General features: G+C 39.1%; 1 protein-coding gene across 1 annotated transcript in view; it reads left to right on the top strand.

Moving 5' to 3' along the window:
• Sgsh (N-sulfoglucosamine sulfohydrolase) overlaps nt 1-18,485 on the top strand; it is a 77,863-nt gene extending 59,378 nt beyond the window's left edge. Inside the window, exons 7-10 of the mRNA XM_067148992.2 lie at nt 1,965-2,162; nt 10,302-10,471; nt 15,184-15,330; nt 18,060-18,485. Of these exons, the coding sequence (XP_067005093.2) occupies nt 1,965-2,162; nt 10,302-10,471; nt 15,184-15,330; nt 18,060-18,209 (665 nt within the window). The 3' untranslated portion in view covers nt 18,210-18,485. The remainder of the gene's footprint in view (nt 1-1,964; nt 2,163-10,301; nt 10,472-15,183; nt 15,331-18,059) is intronic.
• The last annotated feature ends 225 nt before the right edge of the window (nt 18,486-18,710 follow it).

The raw sequence follows: 18,710 nt of genomic DNA, 5'->3' as shown, positions 1-18,710 counted from the left end.
AGGAGAATACGCCCCTGTCAAAAACACTTATAACAATAACATATGTCATGTGTGATTAGTTTCATTTTTCTGTAATGATGGTTTAGGACTCACAATAGAGAGTTTTCTCACATTCCCACCTAATCAATACTATATATGTTGTAACATTTATTTATTTACATCTAAATTTCAATGCTAGTTTCGATCCATGGATCATCCTCAGTTGTTTACATTAACAATTAAAATAGTACATTCACAATCGTTATAAACCACTTTCTTGGAGTTTGTCATATATTAGAGTCTTAAAATCTGATAACCGTCCATGTTTATTTTTGCTAATATATCGCTATTGGTTGAATTAAAACATTCTCAAACTTTTACAAATTCACTGTCTTAAAATCTAGTAACTAGTTTGTTTGGTTTGTTACATTAACCATTATAAGAGTACATTCATAATATTTAGAAACCATTTTCTTTTAATTATATTTATGTATTACAGTCTTAAAATCTAATAAAAACATTTGTTCTCTATCTGTTGAATGGGGACCCATAATAAGTCCATCGGAACTATGTAGCTATGTTACCTCAAAACACTCTTCTCAGATTTTTATAAATTCACTATCTTAAAATCAAGCAGAAAATTGTTTAATTTGTTCTTATTGTACTACACTGAAATGATATGTCGTGTGGCCTCCGAAAAGGCCTGGTTCAGGTCTTTTGATTTGACACCCGTAGGCGACCTGCTGCGTCGTGATGAGGATGAAATGATGATGAAGACGACACATACACCAAGTCCCCGAACCAGAAAAATTAACCAATTATTCCTGACGCTGCCGGGAGTCGAACCTGCGACCCCTGTGACCAAAGGCCAGCACACTAACCATTTAGCCATGTACATTGTGCTATGTTAAAATCTCAGTAAAATTCCCGAATCCCAGCGGTCCATGAGGATTCAAGGGAACATCATAAAGCACATTTACTCTACAAGGAGGTATTTCATACAACCAAGGCTATATTCATTATGCAATCGACCACCTATTTGAAGATGTTCCCTCTTAGCCTTACTATCAATAGCACAACAACCAGCTGATAAACCACTTTTCAATACTAAGTTCGTACGGCCAAAATAAAAGATGTACCTATTGTATATACTAGTGTAACTAATTTCATGAAGTCCTATTTTACTGAGATTTCAATGTAGTACAATAAAAACAAATCAAACAATTGGCTACTAGATTTTAAGATAGTAAATTTATAGAAATCCAAGAAGAGTGTTTTGAGGTAACACAGTTACATAGTTCCAATAGACTTCTGGTTCCCCATTCAACAGATAGAGATACGTCAGTGAAATGAACAGACATTTTATTAGATTTTAAGACTGTAATACATAACAATAACTGAAATAAAATGGTTTCTAATGATTGTGAATGTATTCTAATCGTTAGTGTAACAAATTGAGCAAATTAGTTACTAGATTTTAAGACAGTGAATTTATAAAAGTTCGAGAAGAGTGTTTTAATTCAACAGATAACAATATGCTAGTCAAATGAAACATGGACGGTTAATAGATTTTAAGACAAACTCCAGAAAGTGGTTTCTAATGATTGTGAATGTACTATTGTAATCATTATTGTAAAGATCTAGTTGAAATTTAGATGTAAATAAATAAATAAATAAATAAATTTTACAACATATATGGTATTGATTAGGTGGGAATGTCAGAAAACTCTCTACTGTTACTATAACACACCTGTAAAAAAGTACACACTATAAACCATTATATAGAACATTGTTTACATTCCATAAACTTGTCAATGATTGAGAGTTGGTGATATCAACAAATAATGATTTTATAGTCCTCAACTGTCGACTTAATCTCTGGTTTCTTCTCTTGCTTTTATGTTCATTTCCATAATCATGCCCATTGTACAGTACTTAAATGTATTCTCTGTGTGGTTGTTATAAAGATATTCCTCTCATTTTAGGAATGGCTCAACCTCTACTTGTATCTTCACCACGTCCAGGTGATCGCAAGAATCAGGTTACCTATAGTATGACAAGCTTATTGGACATCGTACCCACATTACTTGATTGGTTTAACGTGAAATATACTGATAATGTGAATGATGTTGCAAATCAAACTACCCTTACGGGAAAATCCATATTGCCAGTGTTGAAAAAAGGTAAGTTTTTAATACCCTGATCTATTTACCTATATTAAGTTAGATAACTTGATTCTTTTTTAGCATACAGATGAAGTGCTGAGAGTTTTGATGTATATCCTATCTATCTTTTCTAATTTCGTAAGAACTTTGCTCCCTAAGAGCAGTATCGTTTAAGGATGCAGTCTTCTGTGGCCCGTAGAGGAGTAAAGTCGTTTAGCATGCTCCGATATGCTTGTGTTTTTAGAAACCAGAATAGTTCTATTTTAAAGTTTGTTTTTCTTTTGGTAGATGACTCAAGTGTCCTCTTTTCTTGAAACTGTGCAACCCTCCCTCTGTGTTCTTTTACTTATTGTTTACGAGCCAATTTTGGTGCTCCTCGAACTGAGTGATTCTGGGAGAAGAAATATGCACAATAACAATTCAAGTGATGGTTTGATAGCTTCAGATAGTCAAAGTCAGTCCGATTATGTGCACAATCAAAGTGCTGGAACGGTGAATAGTAATCTGGACAGTAATCTGAGTCTCCTTTCTATCATCCATCGGCTCCGATATTTGATGTACGTACGGGTGTAATTAAAAACAGTGAGGAAAATGATGATATGTTTTTTGTAAATATTATTTTTGTACCTAGGTTGTAGAGAAATTTGAATTAATATGCGCTAATGTAGAACTCAGCTGTCAAGTAGGAGACTGGGCCCAAGCAGTGGCAAGATGCTCAGGCAGCTAGTTGTCGTCAGCCGATACTCGTATTAGAGTTCTCGTTTCCCGCCTGCCATTCCGTAATCCTTAGTCCACACGATGAAGGTGGCACTGATGGCTTGATGAGGTTCAAGATTTCTTCATTGTTATTTTCAAACCAGTCTTGTCTCTTCCTTTCCTCATAGCCAGTGATTTTCTGTGCCGACTCTGCAATTATATTTTGAAGTGTGGTCCATTCACATCTTTTGTGTTGATTGGATTGTGAGTTAGTTGTTCTAGAACAGAATTTTGGTATTCTGTTGAACTTCTTCCTTGTTGGATTAGTGAAATGGGTTCGAGGCTTTTTATGGATGGTAATCCTGAATTGACTAATAAGAAGTTCTGTCCAGCAGTCATAAATATTCCGGGCTGTTTTTGTGATTAGGGCATCATTCTTGTTGCACTGTCGGGTGACGACATAATCTATCATATGCCAATCTTTAGAGCGTGGTTGCATCCATGTGGTCTTGAAGTGATTTGGCAGTTGGAATTGGGTATTGGTGATAAAGAGCTCATGCTCATCACACAGGCCAAGAAGTAACAGACCATTAACATATCAGTTCCCAATTCCATGTGCAACCTCTCCAAAGGGTAAGGTTACAATTAATAGGTTTAAAGAAGAGAAAATGTTTGCTACCGTAATGCTTTCACCAAAAGTACTGTACACTAGGCATGTAAACATGTACGAAATTAAATTTGCAAGCACATAAATCACAGGAAATAAACAAACAGTTTAACCAACATGACTATTAAGAAAGGATAACCGGGAAGCGGCTGGGAACCATATCCAGGCGGTGGAAGGTATTGGTAACACTGAAGAAGCGAAGTCAATGTAATCCTAAACTTTACTTAACAAGTTAGATTTGATTCCATATATAAAGCAATAACCAAGATACAATTAAAATAATGACGGCATAATTTCAACAACCATTACAATTTACATGAGGGTAGCATTTAGTAATTAAATTTATTTTACACCGGAACATCACACATGACGTTCCACTGTCGTGGCGTTACCTTTAAAAACCCAAAACAGTTCGAAATAAATAAAGGAAGGTAATGTTATACTAAAGTGAAGAGATACATCTAAGGAGGAAAAATAATTTACGTATAATCATGGAGCAGAGCATCTTCAGTGGGTAGCCCCCTCAAAAACACTTCTGAGAAAGGGTACCCGACCTAAAGATGAATATTCCATGATGAAGCGGAATGAATGAGATAGTCCCGAGAAAAATATTACTGATAAGGATTACTTCGAAAGGCGTATAACATTTAATTTACAAAACAACAAACGGGAACTATCTCTTAACAAGGTGAGGTGACTTACCGAAACAGCTAAGTCATAATTATAACATTTGGAAGCAGAAGGAAACACGGGTACGCTCCGGCAAGATAAATTAAATGAAACACTACATCTGAAACTGAATACCAGAAAAGTTAAAAAAAATAATAATCAGTGCTTACCGGATGGTGGGGCCCAGAAGACCCGTACCTTGGAAGGTGACCGTTCCCTTCAGTGGTCAAACAGAAAAGACGCCCTCGCAGAGCAAGGCTCCAGCGACAACGCTTCTCCCCGGAAATTATGAAATATTACCACGGCCAATGAGCGTACGATGATTTCCTTCACCTACCAATCACATTTCCTTTTATTTTCTCCAATAGGAGCGCAGAAAAAAATAGTGCTGACAAAGAACATTTAGGAAGCCTCTAGAAATTACGAAATTGATGCAACTTTACAAAACCGGAAATCTCCCACACCGATGTGGCGCGTGTGGTACAGGATGCACCAGAATTACAATGACAATCAAATAATTTTAAAATCATATCGACTTCAAACAAATTAAACAATTCCAAAATTCACATACTGAGGAAAACCAAAACAAACAATTGAATAAATCCTTTACATACATAATTTATCGCCGTCTTCCGAGTCCAAATAATCAAATCCCAATAATCACAACACCATGTTTACCCATGACTTTTCCCCATAAGAGGTTGTCCCTCCTCACTCTGGTGTTGAAATCTACTAGTAGTGCAAGCGTGTCTGTAGCAGGCACCTTGGTGAGAACTGTGTTCAGTTGGTGGTAGAAGCGGCTCTTAGATTCCTTGTCATCCTTAAGAGTGGGGGCATATGAGGAGATGATAGTAATGAATCTGCCTCCTGCAAGAGGTATGCAGAGAGTTATGAGTCTTTCATTTACTGTGATGGGAGTGAGTCGATGATCATTCACCAATTTGGTCTTTACTGCAAAACCATACCATGGATGCGATGTTCATTTTTCTCCTTACCTTTCCAGAAGATGGGATAGCCTGAAGAAGCCTTGATGATTTTTCCTTCTCCTGCAAATCTGGTTTCACTCAGGGCGATGACATCAATGTTGAGTCTCTTTAGCTCATGGCTGATGAGAGCTGTTCTTCTTTCTGGTTTGTTATCGTTGTCTAATAATAATGTTCTGACATTTGACATTCCATACACCAATAGTGATGAACGTAGATTTCTTTCTTTCATGATTTCGACCGCAATTTGGGGTAACCCTCAGAGTCTGGTTTCCCATACAGGTTTTGAAAGTGAATACCGATGTTTAGCACCAATTTTCTAGGGCCTTCCCCATTCAAGGTGGGCAGCGGTGGTCTTAAATAGGTCTGCCCAGTCACAGATGCAGGACCGGATCCCCGAATAGTCACAGGGTCTCAGGAAGGCATCCATCACACATCTGCCATCAATGTGCAGGTACAGACTAGAAGCTTCCACTTTACCCAAACCTGCTTCCGTCATCCTTATCCTATCGCCATTGGGCTTTTATAGGAACAGCAGGAGAGAGTGCTATAGGCATGAATTTGTTTAAGATTAGCATTGGATCGCAACTTGCCGGGGAGTGACCCACACGCTATGGTCCTGGAGCCATTCACTGCGGCATATATAGCATGAGACATGCAGTTTCCAGCACGAGCACTGCAATGGACTGCCGCAGACTGAGTGCAATTGAGTTGCGCCTTTACAGCCAATCCATCTGACATGATCTCTTCCACCTCCACAACCATTTGGAACTAAGAAATAAGAGGTTCCTCCTCTGCCTGCTTTGCTGTTGGGTCAGAACACACTGGATTTCAGTGGCATTTCCTCCACTGGGGGACCATCACCCAATCCTAAGGACGCTCCTCCGCCCAAATCCGTTGGCCTACCTTAGGGGGTTGAGTTATTTACTGCTGCTCAACACTCGGTGTTAGCTGCTTTTACAAGCTGGTTGCCAACCCAGCTAACCCAGCTCTGTGGCGGCCGTCTTTGCTCCCAGGATTTCTGTTGTAGGATGAGTGACCTTCGGCGATCTGTGTCTCTCTGGAAATGGAAGTCTTGTTTCTAAATTTTTTGACTACCTGCTAGGGAACTGAACCTTCATCATTCCATGTGAACCGAGCAAGCCTTCACTACCTCGGCTTGGTGGCCTCCTCTCTAGCATGTACATGGTAATGAATGAATTCTCCTATCCTGATACTTAGAGTGCAGTAGCCCGCCTGGTGGCCATGATCATTAAGGCATCAAGTCTCAATGGTCTGGCACCGCGGTAAGCTGGTTCAAGTCCCATTGATCAAAAAATTTTCACTATTAGAATGTTGGCCGGCAGGGTAGGAGGGGTGGTGGTTATAATCATTAAATTGCATGTCTAAAGTCTGGATTTAATTCCAAACCTCTCCGCAGTACTCATTTGGAGTGAGGACATATGATGCTGTTGATGGTGATTCGTCCATCGGATGGAGACGTAAAGCTTTGAGCAGACTGCTTGGTGTTATCTGACAAGAGTAGGCTGTGTGCCGACAGTGGGTTTCCCCCTCTCCCTACTTCATTATCATCATCCCACATCCATAAGCGCAGGTCGCCCGCGGGAGTCAAATAGAAAGACCTGCACCAGGCACTCTCGGCATTAAAGCCATATGGTAAATAAATAAACTTGCAGTGCAATGGCATAATACAATGGTATGTGGAGATTATCCTTTTTATTTCTCCTCTTCCCACACTGTCAAGATAATGCCAAGAGGAATTCTCATGCTGACCGCATGCCACCTTATAATCTGCAGGCCTTTGGGCCTTTCGAGGTTGTTGCGCCATGAGGTTTGGTTTTTCTTCTCACAGTGGTTATTGTGTTTTTCTATTACGTGTTCCTTTTGATCTTCCTATCTTTCTACACATTGCTTGATTTGCACTTGTTCATTCCTTTCCATTGCTTACAGTGACAATTAGGTCTTAGGTTCAGGTGAATCATCTTAAATTTCATTCTGTGTTGTTCTTTGGGTCTATAGACTGGTTTGATGCAGCCCTCAACTCCACCCTATCCTGTGCTAATCTTTTCATTTCTACGGCTACATCCTGCATCTACTCTAATCTGTTTGTCATATTCATACCTTGCTCTACCATTCTTATCACATACACTTTCTCAAATACTAGCTGTACAAGTCCTGGGTGTCTTAAGATGTGTCCTGTCATTCTATCCCTTCTTCTGGTCAAATTTCAGCAAATTGTTCACCTCTCACCAATTCGATTCAGTATTTCTTAATTTGTGATCCAATCTATCTACCTCACCTTCAGCGTTCTTCTGTAACACCACATTTCAAAAGCTTCCATTCTCTTTCTTTCAGAGCTAGTTATTGTCCATGTTTCACTTCCATACAATTCCATGCTCCAGATTAAAGTCTTAAAACAACTTTCTAATTCCTATATCAATGTTCAAAGTGAGCAGATTTATTTTCTTCAGAAAGGCCTTCCCTACTTACTTTTCAAGACTTCGTTTGCGAATGTAATATTTCCTGCATCACCTGACTTCATTTGACTGTAATCCATTACTTTTGTTTTTGATTTAATTATTTTAATATTGTATTACTTCTCCAAGACTTTGTCCATACAAGTCAACAATTTCTCCAGATCGTCTGACGACTCAGACAAAATAACAATATCACCGGCAAATCTCTGAGTTTTGATTTCCTTTCCTTGGATTATGATTTCCTTTATAAATTCCTCTTGTGTTTGATTTTCTAAGTTTTTATTGAGAAAAAAAACTGTAGTTCAGGTCAATTATAGCATAATAATAAAAACATTATACAATAGAACCCTGGTTATCTATCACACTGAAGGGGAGGAGAGAAATGGATAACCGGAAAAGACAGATAATCCGTTAGACCTGTTCTTACTGTATTTTTATGTTCTTATATAGGTCTGTAACTTTCATTTGAATGTTACTACCAGCAATTTCTTTTCTGATATCCATTCTAATACTCAGGAGTAAAATATCTTCTTGTTCTATGAACTGGATGACAGCTACACTGTCAGGTGGTTCAATCTGCTGAAATAAATGTACAAACTATTTGAAAAAGAAAACATATCGTAACAAAATTATATCTGGAAAATAAACAACTTAATTAAAATAGATAGACATGTTCTTGAAAGAACATCCATCATCAGGTTCTATCACATCACACTCAATTTTTTTTTTTTTTTTAACAAGTTGCTTTACATCGCGCTGACACAGATAGGTCTTATGGTGACAATAGGACAGAAAAGAGCTAAGAGTGTGAAAGAAACAGCTGTGGGCTTAATTAAGGTACAATTCCAGCATTTGCCTGGTGTGAAAATGGGAAACCATGGAAAACCCTCTTCAGGGCTACTGACAGTAGGGTTTGAACCCACTGTCTCCCGAATACTGGATACACTTAAGTGGCTGCAGCTATCAAGTTCGGTACTCAGATATTTAGGTTGTATATTAATATTTATGTTTATTTCTGTTTAAACCCTTATAAAATTGACATTTGGAACTTATCTTAACAACATGCTTACTGCTCTCCACTCCAGCACAGAATGCGAGTTGTTCGTGTGAGTCCATCTGGTTAGTGTCCGACTCATTGGCTGAATGGTCAGCGTACTGGCCTTCAATTCAGAGGGTCCCAGGTTCAATTCCCAGCCAGGTCGAGGATTTTAACCTTCATTGGTTAATTCCATTGGCTCAGGGGCTGGATGTTTGTGCTGTCCCCAACATCCCTGCAACTCACACACCACACGTAACACTATCCTCTACCACAATAACATGCAATTACCTACATTTCGCAGATGCCGCTCACCCTCATCGGAGGGTCTGCCTTACAAGGGCTGCACCCAGCTAGAAATAGCCACACAAAATTATTATTATTATCTGATTAGTTATTCTGTTAACCTTCCGCTACACCACGCCAACCCCACCCCCCGCCCACGCTACGTCAATGACACACTGAACTTCACTTTTAGGTAAATAATTAAATATGATTTTCTGGATTAAAGCAACTTATTTATTACTAAAACAAAGCCGAACTTTCCGGCAAATTACATCGGTCATCATCAGGGCATGGAAGGCCTGCCTCTGACAGTGATCATAGAAATTCCTCAAGGAACGTGGAAGTCACGACCATACTATCCACGGCACTCCCACTAACTGGACTCAGATATCATCGCGCTGTGCTCTAGTGGTTGGGAGTGAAGTTACTGAATCACCGCCCTCTGTCAACAGTTTCTGGAGTGCCTCGCGCTGTGCCATGGTGGTGTTATGCATGTATTTATGGAGTACAAGTCTCCATGTATTCGATGAATTGAAGCTGCCTTCCCTGGTGAAGTTATTTGGGCGCAGCTCTATCTCTATGGTTTCTTTTACAGGCGCATTGACCCATCGCCTGGTCAAAGACGATTTGATGGTCTTTGTAGAAATGTTCTGTTATGGCACTCTGGCTTATAGAATTTTTTGTGGAGGATGAAAGGGTAATATTCTTGACTGACTAGATGTGTTCTTTTACCCTGGTGCTAACATGGCTTTTTGTCATGTTAATATATGAGCAACCACAACCACATGGAATTTCATAGACGCCTGGTGTTTCAAGAGGTGATTTTTCTTTGACTGGTCGAAACAGGGATTTGAGCTTCTGGTCTGTGGTGAAAACTTGAATTATGTTGTACTTCCTAAGAATGCACCCTATTCTGTCAGTCATACCTGCCACGTAAGGAAGGAATACTTTTTCTGTAGTCCTTATTTGTACTATCCCTGTTAGGCTCCTGCTATGTCTCCTGATACATAGCCGGTTTTCTTCATGGATGTTGTCAGTTATCTTCATGCACTCGAGCAGTTATTGGCGTCTGCAATATTATTCACCCTAGTAAAAACTGTATGGAGGAGAGTATTAAATAAGTGGTTTTAATCCAGATCATCATGTTTAATTATTTTTTTAATACAATGAGCCACAAAAATTTACATTCATTAATTCACTTTTAGGTATTTTATTTTTAGAGCTCCCCTTATTATTGTTGTTGTTGTTATTATTATTATTATTATTAAATTGTTGATATAAAGGTTTTATTGTTCATGTGATCTTGAAATGCTAGAGCACAATTTTATTTCTGTATTTTCTTAGAGCCTTCCAAAGACACTAGGGCAGTGTTTGGCAGTCATGTACATCATGAAGTAACAATGTACTACCCCATGCGAGCAGTACGAACAAAACGCTACAAGCTTATTCATAATCTAAACTACAAGATGCCATTTCCAATTGATCAAGATTTCTACGTGTCTCCATCCTTTCAAGTAAGTATATAAACAGTAATTAGAAATAGACTGAGTATGGTAGTTTGTTTGTTTCTCCTCTATTCATCATCATTGTTCCCCTAGTCCAATTTGATCTTGGATTGGGTTGTGGATCGTTGAACTCCAGAGCGGGAAAGTAAGTAGGTATAAATAACCAAATTACTTGTAACAAACTCTTTTTGTTACAGACTGTAAATCTCATGTTAGGTCCGTATTTATGGTTGAACTTCTTACAAATTGTATAAAATTGTGTTAATTATCCTCCTAGTCAATACTTAATATTATATTCAATTAAAATGAAATTTCAGACAGACATGGTTCGACCCAACATAGGGTCATCCTCAGTAAAATATATATAATAAACTAAAAACATTAGACTTGTTAAAAAGTTTTTCTTTAACCCTCAAGCACATGCGCCAGATCTTAGGTTGCAGATACACGCTTCAGGTACTTTCCACCCCACATATCATTGTATGGTATTGTAAAATATGAATTACTGTTTGGAGATTTTAAGATAGATTATGTAAGAATGACTCTTTCTGTGGGGATCCAGCCGGAAAGTTACAAGGGCGGGGAGAGCACAGCAAAGTTTTCTGTACATTTCACAAGGAAATAAAATGGCCTGGGGTGGATTCCACCCCATACCCGTGTGTTTGAGTGTTAAAAAACATGATGAAAATTAAAAATATGAGGTGGTGGTCGTTAAAACAGCTTTTGAGTTGGAGGTCTTTTTGTTGTAATATTCTCATTGTCCCCTGATGCTGCAGTTCAAAGATGACAGTCAGAAAACACGGGTAGTACAAGCGGGCCACGTAACACTAAAAAATGGACGGTTCAACTTCAGTAACAACTTGCATAATGTTAGCCTATAACTGAACACAGTAATTAAGTCAAGAGCGTACAGAACTGCATCAGGGGACAATGATAATATTACAACAAAACGACCTCCAGCTCAAAAACTGTTCTAACAACCACTGTCTCATATTTTTAATTTTCATCATGTTTTGTAAAGAAAAAACCTTTTAACAAGCCCTTCATATTGTGTATCTAATGTTTTTTGTTTATTATATATGTTTTAATGAGGATGACTTTATGTTGGGTTGAAACATGTCTGAAATTCCATCTTAATTGGATGCAATATGATATATATTTATTACCGTACATAGTAACACTTCCTCAATTTAGACGTTGCCTAAAAGACAAAGTATACTTCGTACCAAATAATATTGTGTAACAGAGAAAAATACGCAGAAGTCTATTGAATGTTAAAGCAAATCACCGAAGGTGGTTTCTTCAAATACTCATTGATGATTTCAAGGCAGAATGTCCATTATCAATACTCAAGGATTTTGGTAGATGGAATGCCTTGCAAAACTCAACAAATTTTCTAGGTATCGTGCCTCCACTCCCGATTAGCAAGCCCAAGACTTCAATCTTTTTTAGCTTGTATTCTTCTTCGTAAAAAGGAACTCAGGGCTCGTATATTTTCTTCTTCTCCCGATCAACATCGTCAGGTTGAGTTGCGGAGGATTCGAAGCGGACAATTGGATCAATTACATATCCTAAATTGTTGTCTTTGTAAGCAGTGATATCGATCCTTCGAGTGCTTCCATTCTCTGCCATACCATGGATCTCTTCATGGGTGGTGAATCTGGTTCTTCTGAGAGTCTTGGCGATGGTAGACCGGGCACATCACGAACTGCTGCTACATTCCCAGTCACCTTCAGGGCATCTCTCCATTCGCTGTGCGATAAACCTTTGTGGCGGCTGACCCATTTATTGGAAGCTGGATGTTCTTTTATTACATGTTATGAGTCTCATATAAACTTTTACAGCTGGATGTTCTTTAAAAAGGATAACTCCTTTACCTTTGTGGGGAGGAGATCGCACCACTTCTTAAATGCCAGGTTTCTTAATATCTCCCCAGACCTTCTGAGAGTTTAGAAAACCATCTTTGGGATTCACCAGGTTGTCATCAAGTAATAGATTGAGTCTTGTTAGGCAGGTTTGGTTTCTTCTTGTATATTTCTTGTACTGAGGCTGTAAGGGTTCCGATATCTTTTCAGAGGATAGGACTAGGAGGATAATTAACACAGTTTTATACAATTTGTAAGAAACTCTTTCTGAGTAATTTTTACTTGTAATCATTACTTTTTACCTCCGGCTCCATGGTTAAAGACCAGGATCATCCCTCATCGCATGCAGCTGGCCATCTGTAACAACGAGGAGTTGAACATGCTGCTGTCCGCGGAGTGACCATTGCCCAGGGTGGTGTGCTGCCCAACATCCAGGCAGTGCTCCTAGCTAAGAAAACTAGTCAGGGTGTTACCTCCCTTAAAAAAAAAAAAAAAGGTTGGTCTTTGGTTCAAGAGGTTCTGGGTTTAATTCCTATCAATTCCTAGCTGGGTCAGGGATTTTAACCTTAATTGGTTAATTCCCCTGGCTCAGGGGCTGGGTGTATGTCGGCTAAAGAAAGACAAGGGCCACGAAGGGCATGGCGTCGAGTGCTCCGTAGGGGTCAGAAAAGAACAAGAGTTGACCACGGTGGTATAGGATAGATGAAAGTGAGGAGCCTGTCACAAGTAAGTGGATACAATGCCAGGACTCACCTAAGGGCCCTGTGGTGGCCAACCCATGTTCCTAAGTTCAGAGCCCTTGGGGCTCCATTTAGTCACCTCTTATTCTACTACACAGGTCAAAAAATAATAAATCACACTTTTTACAATATCTACAATACTTGAGTTGATGTATGTAGGCTTTTGTGGTCTATACATTTGCCTTCAGAATGATTGCTGCAAGGGTTCTGTTGGCTAAAACGAATACTGTACCATCAAGCAATGCAAGCATCTAATACTGCTAGATTGTACCGCTCTGGCTATCTAGCCAAAACCATAGCAAGTTTTGTTGTGGGGCCACGGTGGAATTTCTATTTTATTTAGTATGTATATTGAACGTCTGCCTCTGTGGTGTAGTGGATAGTGTAATTAGCAGCCATCCTCAGAGGCCCGGGTTCGATTCCTGGCTCTGCCATGAAATTTGAAAAGTGGTGCGAGGGCTGGAATGGGGTTCACTCAGCCTCGGGAGGTCAATTGAGTAGAGGTGGGTTCCATTTCCACCTCAGCGATCCTGGAAATGGTTTTCCGTGGTATCGCCACTTCTCTTCCAGGAAAATGCCGGGATGGTACCTAACTTAAGGCCATGGCCACTTCCTTCCCTTTTCCTTGTCTATCCCTTCCAATCTTCCCATCACCCACCCAGGCCCCTGTTCAGCATAGCAGGTGAGGCCGCCTGGGCGAGGTACTGGTCATCCTCCCCAGTTGTATCCCCCGACCCAGAGTCTGAAGCTCCAGAACACTGCCCTTGAGGTGGTAGAGGTGTTATCCCTCGCAGAGTCCGAGGGAAAGCCGACCCTGGAGGGTAAACAGATTACGATACGATATGATGTATACTGAACACTTAAGTGAATTATCACTTTGAGTATTGTTTTACTTCTGATTTACTATATGTACAGTAGAGAGAAAAAGCTATATGTTCTGGCAGTCAATGTGTTAAGCATCAACTTTGGGATCCTCTCTCCTCTCATTCTTTTCACGTGCTCATACCACCTCAATGTTTTACTTTTTAAAATATACTCAATATTGGGGTGAATTAATGGAGCAGTGTTTTCCGCCATTAATCCAATAACCACAGTGTTAAATTCAGCGTACACTGTTGTATCGTATATGAGCTGCTGCACCTGTCGGACTCTGTTGACTTACTCTCACACACTGCACAAGCACAATGATGACCACATGTTCACAAAGATCTGATGTATAGGAATGTTTTAAGTAATTTTCTGTAAATTTTGTATGAATTTCTATGATTGCTTTTATGTTACACAACTTGCAAGTAATTATTTCATGTGGTTCTTGTGCCTTATATTAATGTTATCCACTTTTTTATTACTTTAGACTGCCACTAGTTCAGCCACCTTGGGACCGACCCTAGGCTGGACTAACCGACAATATGCTATAATTACCAATATTTAGCTTAAGTGAAATATAGCACATAAATAAAGAGCCAATTATAAGGCTAGTAGTATTAATGTGTCTCTACCAAGTCTACTCACCCGAAATAAGTTGACGTTTTTATGATGTCTCCATACACTATTGAAATTTCACTCCCAATGAGAGATGAACACTCTTGGTGGACAATTAAATGCAGAAAAATATATTACGAAAACTCAGAATTTAGTATAAACATCACAAATTGTAAACAAAAGCAACTCACATTACAGTATAGTACTGTCATAAGCTATGCAGAATTCAAAAATTAAAAGAAATCAGTTACCTTCTTCTGTTTTTTTTGTTGTTGTATCAATTGCTTTTTTTAGAAGCAAAATCACGCCACTTCTTTATAAACATTACATGAAATGCTGTTGCTTCTGTATGCTGCTCGATATAAGTCACTGCTGATTGTAAAGCTGCACTTCATTCAGCGTGAATGATTTTTCCCTCAACATTCAAGGACAGGTACCGGCCGGACTTTCTGGTGGCCGAACTAGAGAGTCTACTGTACTCTTATTTTGTTAAATTAAATTTCTTGTTTTGATGTAATTCCTTGTAATTGTTTGTTGTTATGAAATGTATGTTTCAATTGCCATCAGGATTTCTCCCAATTACAATTTATTTGCTAATAATAATAATAAATAATAATAATAATTTGAATTGCAGGATTTACTGAATAGAACTCGTTCCAAGCAGCCGTTGTTTTGGTATAAATCTCTCAAAGAATATTACTATCGCAGTGAATGGGAGTTGTATGACTTGAAGATGGACCCAGAGGAGAAGACTAATCTTGTAAAGAAGTCTTCCTATAAGGTATGCTAAGCTCTAGATATCGTTCAAACATAATCATAGGTTCAGCAGACTGTGACCTGCATATCTCTCTTGCCTTGTGCCCTATTCTTTACCTCCTTTCTTTTCTCTTCTAATGTTTTTCCTTTTTCTAACTGTTAGGTTCTTCAGACTCTCAAAACTAAGTAGTACTACTAAAATGTTTTCGTTCCTCCTCTGAAGGGGGAGGCGGTCCTCTTGGACGGTAATGCCGTCTCTCAGGCCGGGAGATTTGTTACGGTGAAGGAGATACACGGAGAAGGTGAGGGGGTTGGTGGCCGTGGCCTATACTAGGATCTGTCCTTGCACTCGCCTTAGTGCAGGAAAATGGAAAACTATGGAAAACCATTCTCATGACAGCCGACAGCTGCTCGGTTGGCCGGTCAGAGTGCAGAGCTATTGGACCACGGACCAGCCATGGCCACTTATGAGCCAAGTCCCACTCTGCATCTACTGACTGCCGAAACTAATTTTGAGTAATACAGTTATAAACTGAGCCTCTGTGGCTCAGGTGGTAGCGTGCCAGCCTCTCACTGCTGGGTTCTGTGGTTCAAATCCTGGTCACTCCACGTGAGATTTATGCTGGACAAAGCAGAGGCGGGACAGGATTTTCTCCGGGTACCAGTTTTGCTGTCATCTTTCATTCCATCAACACTCTCCAATATCATTTCATTTTATCTGTCATTGCCCCAGAAGAGTTTGCTAGTTGTTTTACGTCGCACCGACACAGATAGGTCTTACGGCGACGATGGGACAGGAAAGGGCTAGGAGGGGGAAGGAAGCGGCCGTGGCCTTAATTAAGGTACAGCCCCAGCATTTGCCTGGTGTGAAAATGGGAAACCATGGAAAACCATTTTCAGGGCTGCCGACAGTGGGGTTCGAACCTACTATCTCCCAAATACTGGATACTGACCGCACTTAAGCAACTGCAGCTATCGAGCTCGGTCCCTAGAAGAGTGCGACAGGCTTCGGCAGCTGGCACAATTCCTATCCTCGCTGCTAGATGCGGCTTTTTCATTCTATTCCTGACCTACCTAATATTTTAAATGAACTGTTTTAATTGGAATTTTAATGGAAGAAGTTTTAGTCTCCGACAAGATTCTAGTTTAATCATTGACAGTGTTTCCATTAGCATCTTTATATATTGTATCATTTTTCATATTTTTATGTCCCGAATTTTAATAACTGGCTAAACTTTTAGCTACCGGGCGAGTTGGCCGTGCGCGTAGAGGCGCACGGCTGTGAGCTTGCATCCAGGAGATAGTAGGTTCGAATCCCACTATCGGCAGCCCTGAAGATGGTTTTCCGTGGTTTCCCATTTTCACACCAGGCAAATGCTGGGGCTGTACCTTAATTAAGGCCACGGCCGCTTCCTTCCAACTCCTAGGCCTTTCCTATCCCATCGTCGCCATAAGACCTATCTGTGTCGGTGCGACGTAAAGCCCCTAGCAAAAAAAAAAAAAAAAAAAAAAAACTTTTAGCTTCCACTTTTAATATTAGTTGTACTTTTGATGATTGTTTTTAGGCTGCAGATGCCCTTAATTGAGGGTGAAATATGTCCCATTTAACTTATAGTCTATTTATGTAACCACTATAAGTGAAAATAAAAGTATTGAATAGGTGGATTAATTTAAACACCTTTATTGTTGTTGAACTGTAAATTTTCAATACGGACCAAAAATGAGATTTATAACATGTAATTCCTGACCTGGTCGAATGACTGGAAACAGGCTGTGGATTTTCAAATTTATAAACTACCTGAAAAAAAAAAGAAAACATATGGTAACATATGGGACTTAGACGCAGGCAACCAAGAATGAGTTAGCTGGAAAATTTATAATGTCCAATAACGGACCATTATATTGGTATTATAAATTTACTCATTCGGGACAAATATTTTAGGTTCCCTATGGGAATCAACATCTACATCAATGGTTGACTTCCCGAACATGTATGGTTAAATGAATCGTTTTCTTTCATTAATAAGTGTATTGCCACGGCAGATTCAAATAAAACTATTTTAAATAGTTCTGTAATATATTAAGGCTACATACTCGGGGATTTTTGCCATGTTTCCCTGAGGTTCCGTTTGAGACACATCTGCGGACCCTTCAAATGAAACTAGGAAAAGAAAGTCTGCCTGATGGTTGAAAAATTTCAATTTTGAGTCATAACACAAACCCTGCTTGCATCTAAACAAGAGATAAAAGTAATTAAATATTATTCATATGAATCTATTAGGAGGCCAATCATTTTGATTCCCTAATAGGGATGGCTATCACATGGATTTTCTCTGCATCTATCGTACAAGTTATAAGAATTAGTGAAAAACTCATTTGCAAAAATGATGTGCCTTGTACCCCATTGACATGGATTAAGATAACCACAATTGACGCCTTGGGTTTAGGGAGTTGGTTCCATGTTTTCCTATTCATTATAATCAAAGACAGGCATGCCTATCTTTTAAGTGTTCAGCTGACTGGCTATCCGCCGACAGATCATGGTATCCGCTGAAGGGACCACTGCTATGAACTTGAAATGACCTAATAAGCTAAAAGTCTATTTCAAAAACTGAAAATAAGCTAGAATTAAACAAAAGTTAGCTGATTAAGCTTAAAAATATTAATATGGTAATAATAATTGTTAATGAAGTACATACATTTGAAGTTTCTGAATACAGATTGTTCATTCACTGTTTATTGAAACTTTTTCAGAAAGTTTTCACTGATCTTCAGAAGCAATTGAGAGACTGGCAAGCAGCAACTGCTGATCCCTGGCTGTGTGCACCAAGCGGAGTCTGGGAAGCATCAGGCAGTTTCAAAAGTCATCCTCAGTGTTTACCACTTGATAATTTTGTGGTATAACGTTCCATATGAACTCTGTAATTATTAAGTCTGATAAACTATTTAACCTTTTATTAATATTTTATATGTCTAGCTTTGTATTGCGTGGGTCAGCTTAAATTCCAGAAAGCAGATTGAATGTATTTGTATTTTTGAAAGTTATGGGAACATGGTTAAGTGAAGAAAAGTAGCTGTATGTATTTTGTTCAGTTATATACCTGTATGATGCATTTGTTTAGTTAATTATTAGGTTTATTATGTTTTAATATTAAAATATAATACTGCTTTGGCCACTGATTCTTGCCACATCAACACATGGCACTACTGTATTTATTTCTGCCTGCTGCACCACCGTCCATCAGGCCCATCCTCCTGTTATCTTTCCAGACCTGATTCCTCCATCTTGTTTTAGGTCTTCTTGGAGGCCACAACACTTTCTTGATCATGGTATTCTCTTCCTTTCTCAAGACATGCTGGAGGTAATTTTCCAGACATTTTAACTAGTCTGTCTCGCATCCAAAA

This window comes from Anabrus simplex, chromosome 6, assembly GCF_040414725.1.
Source record: "Anabrus simplex isolate iqAnaSimp1 chromosome 6, ASM4041472v1, whole genome shotgun sequence".
Classification (NCBI taxonomy): Eukaryota; Metazoa; Arthropoda; class Insecta; order Orthoptera; family Tettigoniidae; genus Anabrus; species Anabrus simplex.
This window is presented reverse-complemented; position numbering and strand designations above follow the sequence as displayed.